The following is a 27,503-nucleotide window of genomic DNA, read 5'->3' as shown; positions in this document are numbered from 1 at the left end:
TGTCCTAACGGTGACAGCTAGGTTTCCTTTTCTTTGGGTGGATTATTGTGATCTCTGTGACCTGCCTGGAGGCAGATCTGTCATTTGGTACCTTCCCTCATGCAGAAAAGCATGCAAACTCCCAAACTGCATTATGTTAACCAATTGTACAAGAACTAAATGTCTGTTTTAGCCTAGACTGTATTGGGGAATCATTTCTAATGCTCTACGGCAAAGGACAGAATCTTCTACTGATATCTCATTAGAACATCAGTCTTCAGGTGTGGGTTAAATAGAAGAGAATTAAGGAGCTTAGTCAGCTCTCTACAGCTCCTGAGTAGGATGGCTGTGCTATTGAAAGGGATTTAAAGGTAAATTAAGTTTTTTCTTTTTTCCTGCTTGCATTTTAATTATTGCAATGAAAAACTTCATGAGTCCTTAAGGTTGTCGCGGTGTGCAGTGAACGTTTCAAGAGCATTTTACAGTTGGCACTGCCACATGAGACATGCAAAACCTGTTTTTATTTAAAAGAGAAAATGGTAAAGGTTGATGGGGATGTAATCTTTTGCACTTAAAAAAATTGCACCTTTTCTACAGCTATAGGGTTTCTAAATGAGTACAGTTGTCTCACCAGTGCAGCCATTTCAACCACAACTAGAGTTGCCAGTTTGAATGGAGAGGAAAGATGTGTAATGACCTCAACTTTCTTGACCTGAACTACATTCAAGCTCAAGACCAGTGTTATTGTTAAGAAATTATCTGACAGATTCAGGGCTCTATGTGAAATGTGTCTCTATGCAGCTTTTAGATAACCATATTGTCAGATACCATCTATTATGTCAACTCCATATACAGCTTAATCCTAAAGTATGTCATAGTGTAAACACTGTACGTATGTTAAATACTGCCTAATCATCTCCTATTTTAGACTTTGTCTACCAGATTTCAGGTTCCTCGCAGAACCGTGGAGGGAGAAAGGAAATGCGTGCCTACCAGCTATGTTGTTAAGTTTCTCTTTCATTGCTGGAATTAAGTTGCCAAAATCTGTTGATGTACTTCATGGATTCTCTCAAGTGGACAAAAAAAAGCTTCCTGGTATTTTTGGGGGCAGGGAGAAGAGTAAGAGGGAAGATGCTTTGTGAACGTGCAGTACACCTTCTGTCACAACAGAAAAGCTTAACTCTTCCTCCTCTTGCTAATTATACCAAATCAAGCTGAGCATTTGAATTGCCTTTCCTCCCACCCTACTACAGCACTTAAGTGTTTGTAGCAAAGCAGTAGGATTGCATTGTGTCTCTCGTGCAAAATGGAAGATAGGATCTTCTAGGTTTGATAGTAGATCACCATCGGCATACAGTAAAAGCCTTTAAAAACAACTTTAGGTTAACTGGCACTTATCAGAAGAGAGCACGGTACTGTTATTTTAAAATGATAACAGCTTTGAGTAGAACTGATGAGGTTATCTTTCCACTTGAAGTAAGATTTAGGGATATCTACTGGCAGTTATGTCAGACACTACTGTTTTCGTCGTTTGCATAACACTTCTTAGTTAGACTCTGGATGTAGCTATTTGAGCAATAGTAGTTGCTCACGTAGTTCCTTTCAGAAGGGGGGAAAAACAACAGCTGATGGAGAATTCCTGATTTTTCAGCATGTGTTTGTCAGAACAGCTAGTTTAACGGATCAGTCCTTATGATGACTGGTAGCCATGGCTTTTGAAGTACTTGCAAGTTGTTCTCATGTTCAACCTGAACTTGGCAACCTGTGCTTTTGCATATATCAAATTTCCATCTGACGTATTTTGTGGAGGTAATCTTGTGTGATATCCCTGGGCAAGACTTTACAATATTCAACCCACCCTCATTGTGAAGAGTTGTTTCCTTCACTAACTGGGGCTTTGCGTCTCTGCACTGGTGACCATCACCTGCCTTTTGCTTGTTTTGCTGTGCACCTCTGAGAAGAGTCAGGCTTAGTCTTCTCCATAACCACCTATTTGTCAGCAAAGAGATCTCCTCTCCCACTAATCCTCCTCTTCTTGAAACAAACTTCCTGGTACATCGTGTTCTCTGGTTCCCTGGTCATCTGACTGGTGTCACTTAGTGACTTGCTCCAGTTTAGCAACAGCTTCCTTCTTGCCAAACAAGGGGAACAAAAAGGGGAACAATTTACTTTAATCATCCAGCTGGTTACAGTCATACTGTTGTATCCTAGCATGAGGTGTGGCCTTCATCAACACAAGCGTGTGGGGCTGATGTGTATTTAACTTGTCCTCCAGGACACTAGTGCCCTCTTCTGCAAAAACTGCTGTCTAGTGTGTTTCTACCCTGGCTGTGCTGTTGTAGGGAGGAGATTGTCCCAGGTGCATGACAAAACTTAACCTTCGTTTGCTTTGAACCTGGTTTCCACTGTCTTTATTTGATGGGCCCTCCAGACAAGTGGTTGATGCCTAGCAGCTTTTTTCAATGCACTCAAAATATAATGTCTCTCTTGTAACCCGTCTGTGTTGACTTCTTTTCAGGTTGGGCAGTCCCAGTCTATGCAGCTGTGTAGCTTTCTTTGACCATCTTCCTTGCTTTTCCCTCAACCTTTTTAATTTTTAACTTAGGCTGTTGAAATGAGGGGAATAGAACTACATGCAGTTCTCAGGGTGCTGGTGAACCAAAGATTTTTATTATAACATAATTCTGTTTTCTGGATATTTTTTTTTTTTCTTTACTAAAGTTCCCGATACTGGTTTTCTTTTTTGGCTGCCATGAAATGCTGAACTGCTGGAGTCACCTTTCACATTTGAGTTCTTGCTCATGAATGATGATTGTAAGCTCAGGAGCCATCACTTTACGTTGAGGCTAGGGATGTCCACTCCCAGTGTGTGTGAATTTTGTTTATATACAATTCTTTTCATTGCCCACTTAGACCTGTAAGGTCTCCTTGCAGTTCCTCAGCCATTGCTTTTGCTTTGAGTGAAATCTCTTCTGGAGCAAGCTTTCTTACTCACTGCTTGCTGTCTTTTCCAGGCTGCACTGCTGAAAAGATATTCATAAAACAGATTGCAGTAAAGGCCCCTGTGAAACTCCACCAGTGACCTGTTTATGGCATAGTGCTGGAGGTGATTGAAGAGTAGATTAAAGCCTGCTGAAATTGAGTTTATTCTTAACTGAACTCTAGTTTAAATCTGACTAGGTTTAAAAATCAATTATTTCCTGAGCTTGTCTCTTTTAAAAGAAGACCTAGTGATGCACTTTTTTTTTTTTTTTTGGTACTTAAAAAAACAGCCTGCCCTGCTTCCCTGTCAAGATGTAAACAAATGGAAACCAGTTGAATTCCCTACCTTGGAACCATAATCACAGTAGGTTTAAATGAAATTGGAATAAAAAAGGATTTATAGCTTTTTTTTTTTTTCATAGGGTAGTAGTATTTTAAGTTTGTAAGTGTTGAGGACTATTTTAGTTGTTAGCAAGCCTAGTTGTTACAAAATGTACTTTCAAGTATGGGCAAAGCAGTTCAGGAAATTAATCAATGTGGTAGGTTTCACTGAACTTTTTATAATGATATTAGTATTCTGTGTCTAATGATAAATTGCACAGTGTTAAAGAAGACTAGTATCTAACTGGGGATTGGCTGAATTGCTCTCACCTTTTCTTTATGTTCTTCAGACATGTGAACAAAATAGCGCAGATGATTAAATTACAAATTAAAGTTCTTTGAAGGGTGTTGGGTTAGCTTAGTGTCAGGGCTGCTTATCTGAAAGTATCTTTTACTTCTCAGGTGATCTGAAGAGCTAACTAGCCTTTTTGGCTACGTGATAACAAAGCAGAAAACTGAGGTTGATTTGTGTTTTGGTGTAGGGTGGGTTGTTTGTTTTTGTTTTTTTGTTTGCCCCCCTCCCCCAGCAGCATGGGTGTTCTTTTTTTCCTGTTCAGTCTTTTTTTTTTTTATTCCTCTTGAAGCTTTTTGATGTTTGTGTAAACAGTCAGTCAAAGCAACTTACTTGTAAGGTGACCAGTCAGTGTATTGACAAGAACAGACACAATAGAAAACTGCATTAGGAGGCAAGCCGTTGGGATTTGCAGTAAATATATTACAGAACACAAGTGAATTGCCGATACTGCTTGTTTAGCAGTTTGCAAGGGCAATGGGAGTATGGATTTTTGAATTAGAAAGGAAGGACTGTTCTTTCTCTGCGCTGGAACATCTAGTTGATGGCTGAGGATAAAATTGATTTAGAGAACGAAGCACTGCTGCCTTTATTTGTGCCATTTTAAAGGTTTCTATGGATTATCAAGCAAAAACAAAAAGATAGCTTTCAGTTTTGGAGATGGGGAGCAAGAATAGCTATGCTTGTTCGGCTACATCTGGATTAGGTATTAAGTCTGTGAGGAAACCTGCTTTTGTTAGGTCAAGAAAAGGAAAGGACATCTGAAACAGTGTGGGTTTTATGATCTGTGGAAGTCTGCCTCTTTATGAAATTGTTTTAAAGTGTTCTAAACCCCCCAAATTGCTGTGGTCTCCGCTTCATGGTATGATGAGCTCAGCTTTTTTAAATGTAGAAGTTTGAATTAAATCCCTGGGGCTAGGGGATGAAAACCCCTCATTTTCTTGGGGGGGATGATCAAACTAATAGAAAGATCATTCTTTTGCAGTGTTGCCACAAAAGTTTCTGTTTACAACAAAGTCTTTTGTTTGTTTGGTGTGTTTTTTTTTTTTTTTTCTTAAAAAAAAAAAAAAGCTGAACCATTTATTGCTGTTCTTCATGTGTGAGTTTGGGTGTAAGGTCACTCTGATTTTCTATTTTTGTACCTGGTTATAAGGCTTCCAGCTGTTACTTTGCAGACAGCTAGCTGTCTGTGGCCTCCAATGATGGATGTAAATTGCCAGTTAAGCAAACACAGAATCTTTAATTAACAAGACCTATGGGAAGCTCTTAGGTTGTTTCTTTAAACTGAAATGTGAACAGTAGAATCATGGCACTAGAAAGGACCTAGTGCCTGCCTGTGTCCTAGCAGGGTCGGCTCTGCCAGTGTCATTCCTGATAGGATGCTTGTCTATCTGTTCGCAAAGACTTAACAGTAGTGGCAACTCACAGGCTCTCTAGGTAGCAGAGTGCTTTCATGTCCTTGCTGTTGAAGTGCTTCTTCAGTTACGACTCAGTCTTTTCTGTTGCGGCTTCAGCTCTTTATTATGCATTTTCTTCACGGTGGACAGGGAGAGCAGATCATTCCCCTGCCTTCCAGAAGTATTTTTTATACCTCTACAGTCTAATGTTCATTCTCTGAATGTTGTTGCCCAGCTGAAGTACAGTGCCCGAAATAAGCATAGTACTCCAGGGGAGGAAATGCCGTGCTGAGTAGCATAGAAGGTTTACTTCGCATATGGCTTACTGTGGTGGCAGCCTTTTTTGCAACAGCATGCTATTGACTTATGTTCAACTTCTGATCCGCTGTGACCGAGAGATTCCTTCCTGGCCCATTATTTCCTTTTCCTTTATGTTTCTGTCTAGGCATGCTATGGTCCTTTATCCCTATTTATCCCTATCCTTCCTTTTCCTTTGTAGTCCATTTTTCCATTCACTGCAAAGTGAGTTCTGAATCTATTCTCTGGCATATTCTGTCTTTCTCAGCTTGAAGCTCTCAGCAAATTAAGGATTAGGGCAAATGAAGAGATCTTCATGCTTGTTAGTAGGAAATACTGTGAAATACTGGGCCTATCATGCCTGCGAACCTTAATTTGCAGAAGAGAAGGATGTATTCATACATAGTTTAATCATCAAGCAGTTTTCTGTTTGTTCCTGTGAAGTTTTAGCTTTGCTGTTCTGTTTGTGTTGCTCCTAAGAGTGTCATGAGGGTCAAATTCTGCCTTTCTTAACCATGATTACTTTACCTCTTTGAACACTGTGTAATTCTGATGTTGTTTACTGCTGAAAAATACCTCTGAGTTGTTATTTATATCCCTGTTTCACATAGATGTTCAGGGGTAAGAGGCTTTTTAGTGCCCCAAACTAAAGGAACAGTAATTAAGCAGGAGTGTCTTTGCTCCTTCATATTTTGTTTTCTGTCTGTTAGGCACTGTCCTTTCATAGTTTCCTATTCACTTGGCATTTGCGGGTTCTGCAAGGTGTCCACTAGCTACTCGGTCTTCACTAATGTGCTCTTTTTATTTCATCAGGCCTAGTCAATTTGAAGATGTTTTATTTGGAACGCTTTGATCTGTTCCTTTCCTGTTTAAGCTGCAGTGTTGACCTTATATAACTAGTAATTTATATTAATTATGTGGTTGGTAATGGTTCTTGTATAGTTAACAAAGATGCAAAAAAAGTACAGACTTTTTGGCCTTCTTGGTGTCCCCTGACTATATCTTTCCTTTTCTAATTGAGAGGATCAGACCATTTTTTTTGTTCTCTGACTATTCTAACCTGTAGAGCACTAGCTTTTGCTTTAGCTGTTGCTTTACTAGCGGCACATAGTTACAAAAATACATGTTTGTGCTATGTTCATACTGCCTCACCCGACCTAGTTTCTTGTTTGTATGAAGGCCAGGTAAGAATTTGGAATTCAGTCTTACGGCACAATTCCATCCCTGCCCTTTTTCCTCAGTCCCTTCTTCCATTCTCAGGTGTATTAACTGTCATCCATGTCCTTAATACTGTTTCATAAAGAAAAATCTCAGCTCTTCGTAATGCCATCTTATCTCCCCTCTCAGTAACAGGATGTATAAAGCTGATCTTCCAAGATGGCATGTGCTTTCCTGAAGCCTTACTGGTTTTTTCATTCTTCCTTCCTGTCCCGATGATTGTAAACTCTGTAATGATTATCACTCTCAACCAAATCACTTTCTAGCCAGACGGTTTCAATCAGTTCTTCTCTATTAAAATGTAATCTTGATGGCATCTTTACTAGTTCTTTCTTTTCTGTGAGCAACAGAATATAAATAAAAAATAATAAAATGGAGAAGAAACTTACTGACGTGTTCCCAAGGTTTTGCTGAAAGATTTACATACCTTTTTCCCATGTAGTGAAAATCTCCATTAGTTTCACCTTCCTTCCAAATCCTGTGTGGTGGATAATTCTGCTAGTTGCTAACGAAAGAGTTGTCAATCTTCTTGTTATTCATTGGTGAATCACTTGATGGCACCTGAAGCATTGATATGAACCCCTTTTTAAGGCCTTAAATTTTATCTCTGACTTCACATATTTTTGAAACTGAACTGTGAATATACGAAGTATTGCAACATGGTGAAATTACATTTAAAATATGAAAATGCATGTGACTTACGTGGTCAGTTTAATTTGGTAGCTATTTCTAAATTCCTGGTGGATGTAGCATGTTGAATTTTTTCCCTATATTTCAGGCCCATGTCTTGATGTGTCCTTTGTTGTCAGGTGGCATGCTTATGGCTCTAGTCAAGTCCAGATTATAGTAGTATATTCTTACTTGAATGGTGATAAGGACTGAGTCCTGACTGGGAGTTTTGTTATTGACTTGCAGGCTGTAAACATACATGCTTAGTTTCAGGAACGTTATGCTCTAATTTTTAGAAGCTGTATGATTCTAGGTACTTCTGCAGCCAAGGAAGAGCTCTGACTTTCTATTGCTATCCCAGTAGAGTGGCTCAGTGTGGCAAGTGCTGTAAGGATGTATGCAGAAATTCAGATGTGGCTTATGGAAGTGACAGCAAAATAGAAGTTAGTTTTAAAATAATGCCCTAAGCTAAAAGAAAAGCCAAAAGGGCTCTTTTCTGATAGGGGTGTAGCAGTTACCAATATACTGCTTTTCTGTGTCTCCTTTCTGTTTCTCTTCTTTTTGCCTCCCCCTTGTTCTTGTATCTAGTGTTGCTCAGTTGTCCAGAGTAAATTAGATTCTTGATGTCCTTAAGGGTAATAATGCAAAGTCCTCTGGGAAGAGGAGCTCATCCAATAGCGTACTGTTCCCCCCCAAAACCTCTGCTGCCAACTCTGTTCTCCTCATACTTCGGGCTGCTCTGCTACCTGATGGATGCCTCCTGTGAGCCTGTTTAACTCATGGATGTAGTGGTCTGCTAAACTGGCCCTTTTCCTCCTCATGCAGTAATATTTCTGCTTGACTAGTCAGTTGAGATGTTGGGCAAGTCCAAATGTCTCCAGCATGGTTTGAAGAAAGTGTGGCCTTGGAAGCAAAGGTAGCAAGACCTTCTCTTCTGGATGGGAGTCAGCATCTCATGGAATCTAAATGAAAGTGGGAACTGCATGTGCTGGAAAACAACTTGAAAGTAAAATAAAGCTGTGTGCTCACTTAAAGATTTAAATAATTCTGTGTGTATTGAAAGTTAGCTTAGGCATGGAAACTAAGCTGTGGAACTAAAATTTGGATAAACACACCTTTTGTAGCTGTGAGTGCTTGAGCAAGATGGGCTAAGGTTGGATTAAAGGAGAAATGTGGTAACTGTCCTGTTTAGTCAAGTTTAAGAAGAGTCTTGACATAGTGGAGATGTGGGAAAGGAGCACTTTAACATCCTGACAACAGCTTCTTTGTTGCCAGTTGGCTTTGGTTCAACAGGATTTACAGCTGCAAATGGGATGGGCAGTTGTGTACAGTGGTTCATTGAGAGCTACACAGCAGCGTCTCTCTATTATTACAGAAAGCATTGAAATTAGACATCTGAAATATATCCAGTCACTTCACTTTACAGTTGAACGAAGTCCAAACCTGTAGTAGATGTTTGGCAAGTGTAGCTGTTGACTTGTGCATCATATGTAACTTATGTTTAAATTATCATGACCTCTCTGTAATTTAAACTGACATCTAAGAGGATTCAGATAAATGTAGCTGAGGTACTGAATTAAAAAAAAATTATGCTAATTTTACTTTGGGAACTATCTAGTGTTCTGTGGCTTTATCATTTTGAGTTTTTATTCTGTTAATATTTCTGTTACTTCTTCCTCTCCCCACTCCCACTTGCAATATGGTGATGTTTTGGTTTTTTTCCTAGCTAAAGATTTTTCATGCCAGTCTTCTGGGGTTTTAATATCATCATCTTGTGGGTGGCTGATCTCGCAATTAAAATGAGTAGCACAAATGTGGGGCAGAGGGAAAGCTGTATTTGTTAATGATATGTCATGTTAAACTGACAGTTTACGCCCAAAATACAGAGATTGTTCCTGTCGCTGAAATGAGCGCTACCCATTGCCGCTTGTCAGATTGAATTTCAAGTATCTGTTGAGAATAAACCTTCCCACCCCCTCCTATTGGTGAGAATATTAGTAATGACAGTGTTTATAATTTAAAATAGAGTTTGAAGGCCAGCTTCCACAGTTTGTTGCAGGGTGGTTAATACGGCGGTAAAGGGGAGATGAATGTGGCTACTAGTGCGAGTCTATTACTCAGGAGGCCTGTAAATTTGATTGGCTGCTGCAGTTCTAGCAGAATCATTCGATTTGAGAGCAATAGAAAGATAAGATATCCAATTACCCAAATGATTTGCAGGGTTAGCCAACGTTGTCATGGAGATGCGAGTTGGAACAAATTAAATTTTAAGCAATAAAATAATCTTAAAGCACGTCTGGGAACAAGAAAATTTGGCAGTGGCACTTACCTGAATTGAATCTTAGCTTGACACGCTGTTGTTTGACATTGATATACTATGGGGGCCTAAACTTTTAAATGGCGTGTTGCCTTTATTTTTTTTTCCTTTTGCAGCCATTGCCAAAACAGATTGTGTAGTGTATTAGTTCTAAATAAAATGGCATTAAATAATATATGCATATCTCAGTGCTCAACATGGATTCAATAACTCATGAACAGCAAAGTTCACAGAATGCTAGCCTTAATCACTTGAAGCTTTTGAATATTTGAGATTTAATTATGCCTCCAACATCCCCTCAGCCCCTGAATTTTCAGTAACAAATTTTTGGAAGTGCTCGAGTCTTTCTGCAGCAAAGTTCTAACAAAGCATGCAGAGAGCTAAGCACAGTGAAATGTTTCTTTTATGTAATTGCTCTGTGAATATGTGTGCTTTTTGTTGTCTTCAAATATCTCAATCACAAAAAGAATTAAGGCTACATTGTTTAAGTCTACTGCTTGCTTCAGCGATTCTGCTAGAAAAATCCAAATGCTAAATGGGCACTAAACTTTAGCTCAAGACTAAAATATACACATGCAGCTTCTTACCCACGAACTTTTGAAATGTAGTATTTAACTGGTTTCTGGCTTGCAACAGGGATTAAAAAAATGGTCAAGCATGTCCCATAAAGAGGGCTTTTATCCACATGTCTGTTAGACAGATGGAGATGAAAATTGGTCTGAGGTCAAGCCATTTGCAGCATTCTCATAGCCTTCGATTTTCTTCTCATCCCCACCACCGATAATCTCAAATGATTCAGTAATGACCCAAAGTGCAACATTGACCTTTACTCCCTAGTGGATTACTGTGTTACATGCTGTAAATGGCAGGAAGTCCATTTTGTTCTTCCAGGAGTTCAGTGTTGTACTTGGCTTTCTACGTGTTGAAAGCGTAAGTGGAGGCAGAGTAGTTCAGAATTACCTTCTAAAGCTTTTGTGAATGTGATTTGACAGTATATTCTTCTCTGTGCATTAAAGGCTGATTCTCTGATTTTTGCTTTTAAGGAATGGATTAGGACATGCTTTTTTTGGTTACCATCAGAACTTTGCGTTTTCTTGCTTTGCTTTTAATCGTGTTGTTACTAATCTGTATTCTTTCCAATTTAATGACAAATGTGATTCTCAAAATTGTGTTGAAATAGCAAAAGTAAATAAAAATTTCATTAATGAGAGTATATAAGCCTCTCCTTAAGAAGTGTCGATAGAGTGCTTTCAAATACTGTGATATAGAAAATGTAGTATAAAATACTGTGATATACTGTGTAGTTTGCAAGAAAGAATAACAAGTTTCTGACATACAGTGGACATTTTTAGTTGACAATTTTTTTGAGAGGTAGCTTTGAGGAGTCTCAGCACTAATAATAGAGCAGTTGTCACAATACAACTGATCGTTAAAAATAACATGTTGTAACATTTAATTTTTGCTTTAGATCACCATTTATGTTATAGCTACAGTCACTACTGGGAAATGTATGGTAGGCGAGGATTGGAGCAAACCTAGAACTATTATTGTTGCAACCTCTGAAGCTGAAAGGTGATTAACTAATTCGCCTCAGAGGAAGGTTGCATTTTTCACTCAGAAGTGAGAATGGTGGCTTCAGTAGGCTGAGGCTTCCAGCATTAGTGATAAAATACACATGGGTGTTAGGTGTGGTGAGAAATACAGTTCAGAGTTTGGATACTTGTATTATACTTCCTTCTTTTCATTCCAGTGCAAAAATCTGTAGCCGTTTAAGAAATCATGTTGATTTAAGTATGATATCTTACACGGTGCTTTGGAAAGTACAGGCTGTCGAAATGCAAAATGATCTGGAACAGACAACTGTAGAGGAAAACACTTGAATACTTTTTTTTTTTAACAATGCAGAAGGAAAAAAAAATACATATATAAAAGCTTTTTCTTAACTGCTTAGTAAAATGACCTATTTAAATGGGTATTATATTTAGTATCCAGTCTGGCTGCTTTGTTCTTTGTCATTATGTTAAGAATTCACTTTAGCAAGAGACAAACTTAAGTACAAACACTTGAGTTTGGCAATGGTTAGGTCAAAACATTTAAGTCCTTAATTAGATGGAGCAGAGGCAAAAAAAATACATGAGTGAAGAAAAAAAAAATCTGTCGGCTCAACTTAATTTTACAAAATGCAGCTGAATTCCTTCATGTTAATTTTTAATGATACTTCAGAAAGGAGGGTAGCACTTCAGTCAGGGGTCTGACAAGCTTGTCATTTGCAAATAAATCAAAAGACAATCATTACAACAGCAAGAACCAGTCAATGGTGTAGTTTTGTCATTCTTTGATGGTCCCCACACTCAAGTCCTCTATTAAAAATGAATGTATTCAAGAGGCTCTGCATTAAGAACACAAACAATTAAGGGCACTTCAGATGCTTTGCTAAGAGCTGCCACAGAGCTAGGAGGGCTTCTACAGTCTGCTTTACCAAGGAGCCAAAGAACATGGGCAATTAGTTATGTTTGTCTATGCTTGAGCAGCTTTCTGCAAAATTCTCTTTGTTTACTTACTCTTCTGACTGCCCTACATGTCTCAAGATCAGCAGTTGGATAATAGCTATGTCGTATTGGGAGGCCTCTAGAAGTAGCTGGTAAGTATCTTACTTTTAAGACTTTCAGATGCATAAGCTCCAAATCTGGAATATATATAGTTTACTCTAATGCCACCGATTACTGATGGGACTCCTTCAAAAATATTTTTTGCTGTCAAGAATGAATATATGCACACAGGTGCATATATACTCAAAGATAATTCACCTTGAAAGGTGAATGTACATTGCCTTTTGAACAGCTAGACTTATATTTAAAGTAATGAAAGTTCCTTTTACTCAATTCTGAAAACAGTTCCTCATAGGCAAGATTAGGTGAATCATGCATTAAAACCTAACTTTGACAAGTTAGGTCTAGGACTAGAGAATAAAAATATTTTTTTAATATGTTTATGAGTAGGAATAGTTTTTACTCAACGTTTCAGGGAAGCAAAGGGGACATGTATGAGATCTGGATAAACAATTTTAAGTACTTTATTTAAATGTGTGTGGGAAATAGCCCTAGTAAGGCAAACTGCCTTTTAAATGTAAGCAGGCTTCTGTTATGAAGTGTAGAATAGGCTTTTCAGTTTCCTTTCAATGTAAATCTCTCCTAACTGGCACCTGTAACAGCAGCAAGAAATCTCAAAATAAACTTCTTTATGGCATGTACAGTAAGTTTACCTAGCACTGTGGATGAATATTAAGGATGCTGTTCCTATATAATCATCGATGATGCCCTGCTTTGGTAAAACAAACTCAGAAGGCTACATTTTTTTTTTTTTCCCCAGCTCTGTTATTACATCAGGTATGATAAGAAATAAGGCAATGATTTTTAAGTAAGATTGACAGGGAAAGGGGAAAAGTTCATTATGTATGCTCCCTTTTTTTTAGAAAAGAAATAAAAATTTTAAAAAATCTATTTGCACGATGTTGCGTTTTCTTGTCTTATTCTGTACCATTCTGTATGCTATATAATTACAGTGAAGCTCAGATATTTGGGACCTGTGCAGGAAAACCCAGTAGCATGGACGACTTGGATGTTTTATAGACTCTACTCAAAATAGATTTTTTTTTTTTTTTTTTCAGCTACAGTAAGGATACTTGGCTCAATATTACAGAATAGGGAGACTTCGTGTAGGCCATACAGGCCAAAGAACTCTTCATTAGGAACCAAATGAGTTTCTTCTTGTTTCACTCTTTTCTTTCCCCTTTTACCACCTCCTATGATTCATCCTGTTTCTGTTCTGACAATAAAGGTATTCCCATTGGTCTAGGGCAATTAAATTATTGGACCCTAAATATCTTAGCTACACATCAGCCAATGAAGACTGCCACGTAACAGACTTTCTTTCCGTAGCTGACATACCTTGCTTTGTGGAGACACATCCTGGGTATGTGGAGAAATGCCCTTTTAGTACATAAATTCTCACAATCGTGTGGGTTGGTTTTTTTTTTTTGTAAATTAACAGACACTGAAATTACCAACAGATTTGGTAATAGTTAAGTCTGATAACTGATAATAGTGAAGTTGGTGACGTCCTTGTATTACCTTTGCTGGTGTTTGTACTGAAGGCCATGTACAGAATAATGATAGAGATTTTATGGTCATGGCTCAAACAAGACGGAAACAGACTGCTGTGGTACTATGTGAAATGGCAGCTGTTTCTGTTGAGAACAGAAATGTGTTCCCCTTGCTGGAGGAGGAGAAAGGTTCGCTGTAAAGCAACTGTTCCTTCACTGCCTGTGTTTAAAGGGAACCTTTTTGTCCTAGGAAGAAACCATCCCCAAACTGCTTTGGACACTCCTGTCTCCACAAAACTTTAACGTGGAAGTGCCAAATGCCAGGATTTGGTCAGGTGGCATAGTTCAGTTTAGGTCAGAGGCATGGTGTTTTACAAGTCACAGTGCTATCAGCTATTTTCCCTGAGTGTCAAAGGTGAGGAAAGAGGTGTTAAAGCTTGCCAGCTGTTTTTAGATCCTAAATCTACTGTCTTTGCTAAGACACACAAGCCGGGTGTGTCTTTTGTCTCCTAATTACTGCTTGACTGATGTGTGAGGATCAGCACATGGCAGTGTCTTCCTGAGAAACTCTGATGGAAAGGCTTGGCAGATGAGTTAGCAATGTTTTCTGGCTTCTTTGAAAGAGTTTATCTTTGGTGATGTTTATGCATGTCATCTCGTGGAAAGTCTTAACGATTTCCAGCAGGGATGTCTTGTTTCTTGTGTCTTAACCCCAAGAAATATCTACATCGCTTAACGATACAAAAGAGACTGACAAGAGCTGTTCAGAGTGGCTTGTGTATAGGCTGTGTGCACCTCTGTATGCTGATTTTGGTTTTGTGCAGCTGTGCTACAGGAGATGTTTTTAAGGAAAACTGTAGGAGTTGTGCAAGTACATTGAAGACTTGAGGGTTAATTATAATGGTGGTTCTCAATGGTGGGCAGATGTATAGGTCTGAAAAGTGGTAAGCACAGGTAAGACTGAGTGATGAGAGAAAAAGATCCCTATACCCTACCAGAAAGCCTGTGTTCAGGTTGACGTGATGAAAGTGGGAGATACAAAAGCGGGAGATGCATAATGCTGTCAAAAACTGGGACGCAAACACTTTGTCCTGCTGTCGTCTCTGCTGCTTTCAGTGAAGGATTGTTCTGTTCTCTGCTGGTTCCTAGCCTTATTGTTCTCCTGTTACTCATGGTTTCACTAATTTGTTGTTGTTGACTATCACGTTTTCTGATCTGATTCTTTTTCTGCATTATTTTAATTATCTCTCAATATGGATGTTTTAGAAGTCTGTACCTTTTGTCTCCATTCTGCCTCGCTTCTGTTTTGGTATTTCTTTTGTACTCCTGATGGTGTGTTTCTGTCAACAAAACTAATTTTACCTTTTAATAAGCAGATAAAATTGATCATGAAAGAAACATTTTTCTTCCATGCCTGTCACCGTCATGTTATGCTGCTTGATAATTTGAGTAATAATAAATCTACCTTTTAAAAGGCTTTATCTTGGATTTAATGGATTTCAAAAATGCTTTACTTGTTAATGAGCTATGTACAAGGACCAGATTTGTGCCTGAATGTGTATACAGATTAGGTGCTTTAGACATGGCAGATGTCCTAGAGTAGCTGACTAAATCTCTGTCTCTCTAAATATTAACTATTTTGATTTGCTGTAATATGAAGATGTGGATTTTTTTTGTGTTACTTATTCACTGTGGGAACTTAATATAATCCTGTAAACTAGTTGATATATGGCAACAAAAGTAAAACACAGTTTTAATCAAAATGCTTTTCTTCTATAGACAGAAATCGCCAAGAGATTGAATACAATTTGTGCACAAGTCATCCCATTTTTGTCTCAGGAAGTAAGTAAAACTGTTCAGCTGTTAAAGTGCAATTATGTTGCTTTTCTGTTTGCAAATTAGCTAGTTTTAAGATGTTAATTTTATCACAATACACAAGTGTAAGGAACATCTGTTATAGCTGAAGTGTGCAAACCCCCTGCTAATTCGGTCTAACAAATCTGAGTTCAAACTAGTGACAATGGCTCAGCCTCATTCATTGCTTGAGGAGAGTGGGAGTCTGTAAAATATTACCAATGCAACAAAATGCCTTCATTTCTAATCATGGTGACTGCTTGTTCGATATTCAGTTGTCAAATGTGAATGTAGTGAAATAAGCATGCTTATCTTGTCTATCTACGCAATTTGTATGAAATGTTAATGTAAAAGGTGTGTTGTTAGCTCAGATGCAAAACACTGTTTAAGGTTAAAAGCCTGCATCTGGTCTGAATGACTGTGATGGTAGCATATTGTGGGCAACTGCTGTTATATTTTGAAGCCTGTTATTTTGGATGTGCCTTTTCAAACTCTACAGTTTACAAGGAATGTTTGTACTTCTTGTTGAGTTCAGTGAAGCACTTCTTTTCCCTGTTCGAAATTTCAGTAGGCTTTGTGGTGTGGCCACACAATATATAACTGTTAAAATTGACACTAATGTGAAGCTGACATTATAGTCCTGTCAACTCAATTAGAAACTGATTATTCATTTGCCAGAAAATTAATATTGAAGTGGCATGGGGGAAGAGGTGAGCTGTCTGTCTTCAGGGCTCTTGTTTGCTTTTGAATGGGTGAGAAATAGGGCACTGCTACCTTTTACCTTCATCAGATATCTTGCACTAGGTAGCCTAGTCTTCTGCAAGCAAACCAGTTATTCAGGTGTTTGTGATCCTAGTTTGATTTCGGTGTTGTCAATACCTTAACACAAATTCCTCCCCATACCCCTTCTTCTTTTAATAGCATCAGCAGCAAGTGGCCCAAGCTGTAGAACGTGCCAAACAAGTGACCATGGCTGAACTGAATGCCATCATCGGGGTACGTGGCCTTCCAGGTCTACCTCCTACAGTGTGTATAACTTGCTTTCATATCTTACTGCTTTGCTATTTTTAAAATAAGCTTAATGTTTTGATATCTAACACTGTTTTGCTGCCCAGTGTTGCTGAAGTGTTTGCCTTGCATCACACAGATTTCAGCAGGGATAAAGTTAATAGTTTATTTTGTCAGAACATAATTTTGTGCAGCAATGTTGTGAGTAACAAATGTTTTCCTGCAAGAAATATAATTATTAGGAGAGTTGGTTGTTTGTTTGTAGGTATTATATGTCAGTTGATCTAGTTACCTTTGCCTCATGCTTTTTGTGACACTTGAGTTCTTGGAGCCTGTACAACTATTCATTCTTCTTTCTTTTTCCTTTTTTGTGAATCTTTCATGATTTTTAAATTAAGAAGCTATTGAAAAGAAACTTCACTGGCTTTTGAAGTAGTATTAATTGTCTGACACAGTGTTCTATTAGCCTTTCACCAAGTTTGTGCTTCTAAATATGCTGAAATAAGTTAATGCTACTTGCTTGTGACTGGTTGTCAATCACAAGTCATTTACTTTGTACTAATGAACTTTCTGAACCATACATTCCTTCCACTGCATGAGTTCATTTCCCCCGCCACTAAGTCTAGAATATTTCTCATGTTTTCTGCCCTTCCAGACTAAGTGAAAGAAGTAGCCGAAACAAGAAGCCGTCCTTTCTGATTTTATTCATATGTGAGCGCCTTGAGCGGATTCAAATTACTCATTTATCAATTTATGTTAATTGCTTGTGAGAAGATGCCCTGCTGGTCTTTAGAGTTCCCTCAGACACTTTGTAATGATAATTAGACATGCTGCTGTACGGATTAACAGTGCCATAGTCCAATGACGTCTACAGACAATGGAACCAGTTAATCCATCTGTGCTTAAAATTACATCCCAACTGGAGATGGAAAAAAAAAAAAAAATAGGAGTGAGGGAGGATTAAAAGAATGAGCCTCAGCTTGAAAACTCTCCTTTCATCAGTTTCTCAATTGCAGATCTGCAGTCGGTTTGCCTGTGGTAAGCTATTGGCAGTCAATTAGGTGAAATAAACTGGGAGGGTGACCTTCATTTCCTTTTAATAGCTTTTCCTCCCTGAAATGGGGAGCTTCAGTGGATTTTCAGCTTAAATTTTATTCAAGCTGCTTTATTACACTTGACAGATTAGCTTTGCATAAACATACCCCCCCCTTCAAATCTGAGCTGTTTTTTCCCTTCGTATCAAATTTTGACTGTTACTTAGTTGATTTGCTAATCACATCTTAGAAACCCACACAATTACATCTGTATTTGTCACAATCTCCTCTGTGCTTTGCTTGTGTAATGAATTACTTTATGAATACCTGATCTGATCTTTGAAATACAGCACATGTACATTTGTGGTATTTGATTAGCGAAGATTAGAGAACTGTACTTTCTTGCATTTTTTTAAAATTAATCACTTCTTTAGGATGAAAATGGAATGGAAAACCCTTTTTAATGAACTAGTTTTAAAGAATATTTTATGCAGTAGATGGAAATATATATTAAAATATATTTAAAAACATTCTTGCTGGACTTAGGATAGTGCTACTTAGCCAAACTAAACTTTGTGAGCTCAAGCATGTTAGTCTTTTCAAAGCAATAGGATCTACCACATTCCATTAAGAATTTTTTTGGGGGGCAGGGAAGGAGCTCTTTGGAAGCAGGAACAGAAGCCTTTACCTTCTTCCTTTTAAGTTACCTAAGATTCACCAGAAGAGATACTTTCCTGTGTCTTCTGAAAGACTTCTCAATGATGCCATATGAATCCAAAGCTGTGAATGAGGAAATGAACACGTTGGGCACAAAATTTCTTTGACCATGTAAATGCTTGCATATACATAATGCTAAAATTAGATGCATGTCACAGTGACTTTTTACAGTCTTATGTGATCAATAATTACCTTGTGCCGCACAATAAGTTTCATGCTCTGACATATGCTTGATTTTTGAAAGGCACGGTGTGCATCCTGGAAAATCTGAATAGCATAAAATTGGGTTGACAATTCAGTGGACCTTTGCTCTCCCTCGCTGAGCATGCAGTGTGTCAAGCCCTCTCCCCAGAGGGGAGGGGACATCAGAAGCCTGTCTGTTCCTACAAGCGGCAGCTGCAGTGGCAGCCAGCACGGCCCAGTCTGATAGCAGCTGTCAGTATTGTTCAGGGACCGGACTTTGTGTAAAGAGCAATGGAAGGGCCATGCTGTTCAAGTGCAGCGTCTTTCAAGATAAGAAAAGAAATAGTAATTTAACGGTTTAGACATCTATTATGAGCATGAAAGATCATGAAACTTCTTTTCAGAATGCAAATAGGCTGGAGCGATCTGTAACAGCAGAAGATGCAATCATGTAGCCTCTGGCCTCATACTATCAAGGATACTTAAGTACAATAAATTTTGAGGATAGGAGGAAAGTTTAATTTTACTACCTGATGTTCACTTGTGTAGTTTCACTTAATTAGATAAAATTGGCAGCTTTGTCAGGGTTTGACTTCTTTCCCCTCCTCCCTTTCTCTCTTTTCGTGCCTTTGTTTCTTGACACTAGGTGATTCAAGGGTTTCCCAATTGGCTTGCCTGCGTTAGAGCAATTCCGGTTGCTGCGGGGCCATATGTGAGTTCTGGAAGGGAACAAAGCCTTTAGTTAGTGGGAACAACTCTTTGAAATACAAGATGATTTTGAACCACCTTTATTTTATACTTCTATTCCCAGTTGAAAAAGTGGAAGCCTATTAGAGGACAGACTGTGAGGACAGGGACTTGTAGTCTCATGGGACTGAGATTTTTCAAAGAATTTACCAACAAAGTCAAAAGCCAGGCTTTGGAATCACTGCATCTTAAGCACGTATAAAAGAGAATGAATGAATTGACACATTTTAAAGAAAGTAATATAGTTGGACTCAGTGAGTTTGTAAGCAGTGCTAATCCCCGGTGTTGATTAAAAATTCTTACTTCAGGAAAGAACTGTAGATATTTGGTTATTAACAGTCATATCTCTGGCCTTATACTTCTCCTGCATGTTCTTGAAAGCTTTAACTTCCAGACATAGGGTAGCAACCAGCCGTAGTTAAACAACTTCCTTGGCAATTTTTTTCAATGATATTATTCAATATTTTTTTTATATTAAAGTTGAATTAAGTAGTGATTTTGCTAGATAAGTAGTAAACAATACAGCAACCTTTAACTTAAAAGGTAAATGCACCTGTTAACTCCTTGGCACTACGGCAGCTGCAGGTAGTGTCCACACTTGGTGTTAAGGGAGAATCCAGATCATGGTATGAAAGAATTAGGTAGATTACCATGAAGAGATTTTTTTAAAATTTTTTTTTTTTGATTTTCCAGCCAGATCATATCACTCAAAGGTACTCAAAGCTCATTCTAGGAAGTATAAGGGACAGTTAAATTGGTCTATGTAGATGTAAACAATGCAAAATATGTTAGATTTACTTTCAAAATAATAAACTAGGTAGTTCTATGAGCAGAATATGCAAATATCTGAATGGGAAATAGAAGCAGCAAACTGGGATCTTTTTTAGGATTGCATTTTAGTTGCACGATATCAGTGTACTGCTGAGTAACCAGGTATGTCTTATTTTGCCTTTTGAGGTGGGTTGCTAATGGTGCTATGAAATACCTATCTTTTGGATTGACAGTTCTCTTGAGACAGATTGAGTTGTAGCCCTCTGAGAGGCCTCTCCACTGTTGCATGAGGTGATTGGCTAAAGGATTAGCAAGATGTGGGATTATTTTTTCTCTCTTGCCTGTGGTTGCCAGCTATCTCTGGGATTGTAGTGTGTGAAGCTTAAGAGGATGAGGTTAACCTCTTGAGGGTTTATTCTTATGAGTGTGTAGTTAATCCTTAGAAAGCCTATAAATAACCAGGCTGTGTGTTTCATTATAAAATAGAAATACAGACTAGAGCAGAAATGAATGCAGAACTTAGTGCAAGGGAAGAGCTAAGCAGCTGTAGCATTACTTTAGATCCTCCTCAGCCATGATCTGCATTATGTGCTGAGGGTGGGAAAATTGCCTAGTTCTTTTAAATTAAATAAAATGAGATCTAGTGAGCACAAGACACTTTTAACATTAACTAACTAAACCCAAGTCTAAATTACTAAATTCTGACAATGGGAACTCTGTTGTGTGGCAACATCCTGGGTTATTCTCCATATTTTCCTTTTTTAAAAAAAACATAGAAACCTAAATTACATGCTAGGATTCTGTCATGGTAGGTGCTTTTAGAATACAAAGGTTCCAGACTTGTAAACTAAATTTAAAATAGGTAGCAAAGGAAGATGATATTTGTCTTCATGACAGTTAGTATTCTCAAAATACCAGCCCTCAAACAACGGTCAGATTTTTATTGTTAGTGCCACTAAGTTTGAGGAAAAGTAAGAAAGCATTATTGATGTATATTGGTAGTTTGTTCCTACTCAAAACAGAAAACCTGGGAGATGGTGTGTAAAACGTGAACGATGAGATGCTGTTGGTTTCCATTTGACACCCACCCTCACACACACTCCCTGCTCTCTGGACTGATGAGGAAACGGAGGACCTAGGAGCAGCAATATAGAGGAGGGTAATGCCTAAACGTGACAGTAGTCATTCAAGAGAGGAGCCAAATGACTCTAGAAGTCAAATGTGATTGAGCTGCAGACCAGGCCTCCCTTATCTTGCAGGATTTCGCGTGTGGGTGGACAGAAAAAGCTGCATCTTGGATCTCATCCAAAAATAAAAACAAAAGATCTTTAGGTGGCTCTTTCATCTAGATCTAAGTTACAAGTCAAAGGTGAGACCAAGTATATGGTTACAAATTTGTGAAGCTAAACAGCTTTCAAGGAAGTAGTGAAAGGGAGATGGCTGGAAAAAAATGCAGTTGGCTAGATCTCAAACCTGAAGCTGCATGGCTGCAACTGTGAATACAGAGAGAAGGTAGATGCTGATGAGATGAGCATGTGAGGGTACCAACAGTGAGTTGGTACTGTTTGCTAGATTACTGCCCGCTGAGCAGAGGTTGGGGATATGTGATGTACATGTTGAATGGTGTGGAGCTGTTAAGTTGGCCTGTTTTGCAGCAGATCAAAGGTGTGGGGGGGCACTGGTAAGATCAGAAAAACCTGTGTATGTGGCAATAGCAAACAGAAGACCAGAAAATTCAATGGAGAATGTGGTTTCAGGAAGGGTTAGGTAGGTAGAAGCTAGAAGAAATTATTCCTTCTTTCTATGAACTTGATTCCAAATGGTTCTGTTAAACAGATTGCTTTGGAAGGAGTAGTTTTGGTGGAATGGAAAAGACTAAAGTTGGGTCAAAATGCTGGCGGAATGCAGTTCAAGGCAAGGATTTACAGAAAGTGTGTTCAGTGAGTTTTAATAAAGACAATATGGAAGGGCTACTGGAAAGACAAAATGAGGGTTAGGGATGGGTTGGCTTTTGAAAGTGGTTGAGGCAGAGGAGTGTCAATATGTATATAAAATTCATTGGCACAGAAGGGTAGGCTATTTAATCCCAGAGGAAAGGATTGCTTCTTCTAGAGAGTGATTCAGAGCCACCTCTCTTGATTGAAGCATATGCAGGCAGAATAGCTTTCCATGTTTGAAGATAGTTTTTGTGACTGTTACCCACTTTTTCCCTAAGTTAACAAGGAAGTAAAAGGAGACAGACTGAAGACATGAGCGTACATCTCTTACAAATGTCTGCTTTGCAATCATACTTGGTAAGACAAGTTGAAGAACTGGAGCAGGTGAAGAGTCAGCAAGTATGCCGAGATAAAGATGTGATGTGAGCTTTGGTGCTTTTCTTTAATGAAGTCTGAGATGTGGTAGGTTTGGAGGAAGAAGGAGTTGGATGGGAAGAATAAATCAGTTGGCCCAGGCAAGAGAGGACTCAGCTGGGACTGCACATGAGGTGAAATTAAGCAAAGCATGGTCCTGGAGTTGTCCTGCAACATGAGTAGGAATACAGAAGGGTGTTTGGAGTTCACATGTTGAATGATGCAGACCTGTGAATTGGACTACTTTGCAGTAGGAGAAAGAGGTGCAACGAATGAAGCATACGGATCTGAAAGGAACTAAGGTCTAGTTTTGAGAAGCAAACACTGATGCACTGAGGTGAACTGACAGTGTGCTGATGGGAGAAGGGGTTAGTTCTTGGTGTGGACTGCACAGGTAAAACATACCTGTAATTGGGTGACTGTGACAAAGATGGAGTGAGTGGGAGTAGGGCAGCGCAGAGATAGGTGCAGAGGGGGCTGGAGGAGATTTGTGTGGATGCAAGTACTGTAAATATTAAGTCTTTCTACCCCATTGTTACTGTCTTCATGTTCCACAAGATTTAAACTTCTGGAGACTAAAAGAGCCTGGAAGGAAAATAAATATTTTTTAAGATAATCATATGTCAGTAATAAGACCCCCTAGAGTAATATCTTTTAAGTCATTCCCAAATTGGTTCATGTTTGAACTGGTTGGTTTTGGCTGCTGTGGCAGCAGGAACATGCTTTTGAAGTGCTGTTGGATGGTAGCATCATGCTAACAGTAGCTTAAAAAGGCAAACACGTAGATTTGAGGTTAGAAGGTGAGTAATAGCAGGAATTTATGGTTGCCCCATAAAAAAAAATGTGTTGGCAGTTTCTGCAAACCAGAAGCAATGTGTGCTGACAGCTTCATTCTAGAGACTTAAGGCTTGCCTCTGACTCTTCAGAGAAAGCAATATGTACTTGTCTAAAGAAAAGCTTTGTTCGCAAACTGACTTACACAGACAGTGATCAGAAGAATGTAACTCGTTTCAAAAAAACAGACTTTGTCTTGTCTGGACCAAAAGAATTTAAGGTCATCTTCTGTGGTTTTGAATTTGTTACTTTCCTTTAGAGTCTGGGAAGTCCTTTGGTGAAGACATATTTTCCTGCACAAGGATCATTTTTTCCATTTTTACTCTGACTCTAGCCCTCCACTCCCTCCTGCCCTGTGGCATCTGTCCTTTATAAACGCTTCTGTGGTTCTTCCATTGTTGCAGGGTCTTTCTTTCCTCCAATACAACTTCAGCTTTGCTGTTTGTCCCTTATTTCTTCAGAATTTCACCTAAGGGGGGAAAAAAATCCCACCAACATTATTTAACCTAAGGGGCAATAAAACCCCCAAACATTGTTAATACAAGGACCCTTAAGAACTTGCTCTTCTGACTTGTTTCTATTTCCTTTTTTTTGCTATAAGCTGTTTGAGACAGGAACTGTTCTTAAGCCAGTCCTGTAAATAAGTATTTTTAGAAGAATAGCTATAAATGAAAAAGCTATATATACAAACACACAGAAGAACTTTTATATTTTTATATAAAAGTATAAACAAACAATATATATCTATTTGTAATATATACAGACCAGTTTGTAGAATATATAAAAATATTTAATATACAGTGTATGTAGTATGTAACTATATATTAAGATAAATATATCTTAGTGTATATATGATATATAAAATGTTGTATATGTGTATATACATATAAGGTTATGCTAGCAAAAGGGCTTCTTTAGTTCATGGGCTGCTTGCCAGCATAGCTGCTGATACAAGTACTAGCCACGCTTCAATGGGTCTGTACTTGGTACAAGCTATGAAGTTTTAGGTTGACTTACAGTGCCTAAAAGCATGGAGGAGGGAAGAAAACCCTTCTTTTCAGCTGGCAAAGGACCTTACGTGAATGCAACTACACCAGCGGAGTGCTAATGCACCTTGGGGAGAAGATGTCGCTGAACTGGAAGAATTCCATCTGCTGGCAATATCCTGCATCCTCGCTGCAGGGCTCTGCCGGCGTGGGACGATCCACAGAGGCTCCACAGTGTAGGCTGCTAGTGCAGATCTAATCTTGTGAAAGTGCCAGTCATGCTGGCGGTACTATGTAATTATTCCCTCTATGTTAATGGGATGTTAAAAATCTTGACATTTAACAATTATCACTAAACTTTTATTAAATAGTTAATTGCTGATCACTTCACAGATAAACAGCTGATGTGCGCATTCACTGGGTGTGGTGACAAATCATTTGGGTGGGGTCACCCACATCTGTCACTACTGTTTACAAGAGCGATCTCTTTTTTTGAAGAGCCCTGAAGTGTAATATCTCTTTATAGTTCTAATTCTGGTGCCTGGGCATGCCTGCCAAAATGCCAGAAGAAAGGGCAGAGAGACGTAGCTGTTTAAAGTGAAACAGAAAGGCACAGCAAAGATTAGAGTTGCTAATCAGCATAGTGTTAAAATAGAGTGCTGCTTTCTCTCTTGCCGTCTCTGTCTGTGATCTGTAATGGTGATGTGGGAACTAATCAATGGTTAATAAGCTACCTTTGGGAATTATATTTGCGATTTGCATTATGTTGGGAAGCACTGAGGACCTGTATCTGAGTTCTGTAGCTGTGAAGCTAACTACAATATTAAAATAGAAAAATGGGATGTTCAGGTTCAACAGAAATAGGGTGTGTGTACTTGTAGGTAAGTTGGGACTAACTATGCAATTCGAATTGATAGCAACCCAAGCCCTTCTTATGTTGAGAGACTTCATTTTCCTCATTTAACAAAAAACATTCCTCATGCTAAAGAATATACTTAGTATTTATATGTCTTATATAAGGATTTCAAGGAGCTCTCAAAAAAACCCAAACCCTTCCTTTTGTAGTGATGAAAAATTGAATTTAGAGTTTTGCTTGGTAGATGCAGGCTTCAGTGTAACTGCTTCGAACCTTGTTGGCTATCTTAATTGCGTTCTGTGGGCTTTTTGGAGGCGACCCATGTATGCCAGTGGTTTGCTGGTCCCATGTTAGAATCTGTGTTCTTTTCGTGTGTTGTAATTTTTCTGTAGAATCTTTTTTTCTCTTGAACTACATCACCAATCAATAAATACTTATTTTTGTTTCAGAGAAGTTAGTGTGGCAGCTACATGACTGCAACTAGTTTTTATTTTCTTTCTTTAAATAGAGAAGAACTTTTAGCCTTATAGAGCAAATGTATGGGGAATTATGCATCTAAGTGTTTATGCTAACTTTCCTTACTTTAGCAAGATTAAAGAATGCAGTTTAATCTCTGAAGCAAGGAGAAAAAACCAAACCAGACTCTAGTGCTGGCCAGGCTTAGTAGTCTATAGCAGAACTGTGTAGCATAAATGTGTGGAAGAAATACATTCTACAGTGAAACAGGTATGCATCAGTCTAAAAGTGTAGTGAGAGCACCAGATCATGAAGTGGTCTTTTCAATCTTCATGACCCAGGTGAAATCAGCATTGCTTTTTCTATTTTGAGTTTTCTGAAGAACAAGCACTGGCTGACTGGACAGTCCCAAAGAGTGGCTGTCTATGGAGTTAAATCCAGCTGGCAGCCGGTCACAAGTGGTGTCCCTCAGGGCTCTGTGTTGGGACCATTTCTGTTTAACATCTTCATTGATGACCTTGATAAGGACATAGAGTGTATCATCAGCAAGTCTGCAGATGACACAAAGTTAAGCAGGAGTGTTGATCTACATGAGGATAGGGAGGCTCGACAAGAGACTTTGATAGATTGGACCGATGGGGCAATGCCAATGGAATGTGCTTCAACAAGGCCAAGTGCCGGGTCCTGCACTTGGGCCACAACAACCCCATGCATCGCTACAGGCTTGGGGTAGTGTGGCTGGAGAGCTGCCTGGCAGAAAAGGACCTGGAGGTTCTAATTGACAAGCGGATGAACATGAGCCAGCACTGTGCCCAGGTGGCCAAGAGGGCCAATGGCATCCTGGCTTGTATTAGAAATAGTGTGACCAGCAGAAGGAGGGATGTGATTGTCCCCCTGTACTCAGCACTGGTGAGGCCACACCTTGAGTACTGTGTCCAGTTCTGGGCACCTCAATACAAGAGAGATATCGAGGTGCTGGAGCGAGCGCAGAGGAGGGCAACAAAGCTGGTGAAGGGCCTAGAGAATAAATCTTGTGAGGAGCGATTGAAGGAGCTGGGACTGTTTAGTTTGAGGAAGAGGAGGCTGAGGGGAGACCTCATCACTCTCTACAACTACTTGAAAGGACATTGCAGAGAGATTTGTGCTGGTCTCTTCTCACAGGTAATTAGTGATAGAACAAGAGGGAATGGGTTCAGGCTGCAACAGGGTAGGTTTAGACATTAGGAAAAAAATTCTTCACAGAAAGAGTGGTTAGACACTGGAATAGGCTGCCCAGGGAGGTGGTGGAGTCACCATCCCTGAATGTGTTTAAGACTCGTTTAGATGTGGTGTTGGGGGATATGGTGTAGGGGAGAACTTTGTAGAGTGGAGATGATGGTGGGACTTGATGATCCCAAGGGTCTTTTCCAACTTAAATGATTCTATGATTCTGTGAAAGAGGACACAAGGTACCTAAAGGAGGATTCCATAATACAGGACTGAAAATGAATTCTGAGAAGGACGGAAATAACACAGGGAGGAAGGAATCAAGGGACCAAGTAGAAAAAGGAGTTAGGAAAACAGACTCCAATTGAGAACCATAAACTTCACGTTGTTTTGCAGTAGCTTTATGGAGTACTTTGGGCATGCTGAGGGTCTTATATCTGATTGTTTTGGTTTTTTTTAAAAATAATAGATAAAGGTGGCAGAAGGGCTTAGTTTGTTAGTGTGCTTATAATCACTGTATCAGCAAAGCAGTGAATTAAAACTTCTCAACCTTATTTCAATTAACTTAGGGATGAAGTTAATTTGTGAGAAAAGGACTGCTTGAGAACAGTGTGTCATGAGGGGGAAGCTGCCTTTATACCAGTATAGCATCAGTTTACTGGCTTATGTGAGGCAACTTATATGACCCCTTACTGCTTAAAAAAAGTTGATGTGCAATTGAGACATATTAGTGTGGTTTGTGGTGTTTGAACAAGTGGAAACCGGAACTGTGAAAAACTTTGGGGAGCCTTCTGTTCAGAAATGTAACATTAGCTTAAAGCATGTTTCCATAGTAGGAGACAATAACAAATAACAAACTGAAGATA

General features: G+C 38.9%; 1 protein-coding gene across 3 annotated transcripts in view; it reads left to right on the top strand.

Annotated features, from left to right (window-relative positions):
• Positions 1 to 27,503, top strand: part of LOC141735864 (transducin-like enhancer protein 1) — a 76,139-nt gene that overhangs the window by 7,575 nt on the left and 41,061 nt on the right. For 2 of the 3 annotated variants that reach the window (XM_074569248.1, XM_074569249.1), the window contains exons 5-6: positions 15,414 to 15,476; positions 16,410 to 16,514. In XM_074569248.1, coding sequence (XP_074425349.1) covers positions 15,414 to 15,476; positions 16,410 to 16,514 — 168 coding nt within the window. The remainder of the gene's footprint in view (positions 1 to 15,413; positions 15,477 to 16,409; positions 16,515 to 27,503) is intronic. The other variant, XM_074569251.1, reaches the window with a different exon arrangement.

Source organism: Larus michahellis, chromosome Z (assembly GCF_964199755.1).
Source record: "Larus michahellis chromosome Z, bLarMic1.1, whole genome shotgun sequence".
In the NCBI taxonomy this organism is placed as follows: domain Eukaryota; kingdom Metazoa; phylum Chordata; class Aves; order Charadriiformes; family Laridae; genus Larus; species Larus michahellis.
The sequence above is the reverse complement of the archived record's forward strand: the minus strand, read 5'-3'. Positions and strand labels throughout refer to the sequence as shown.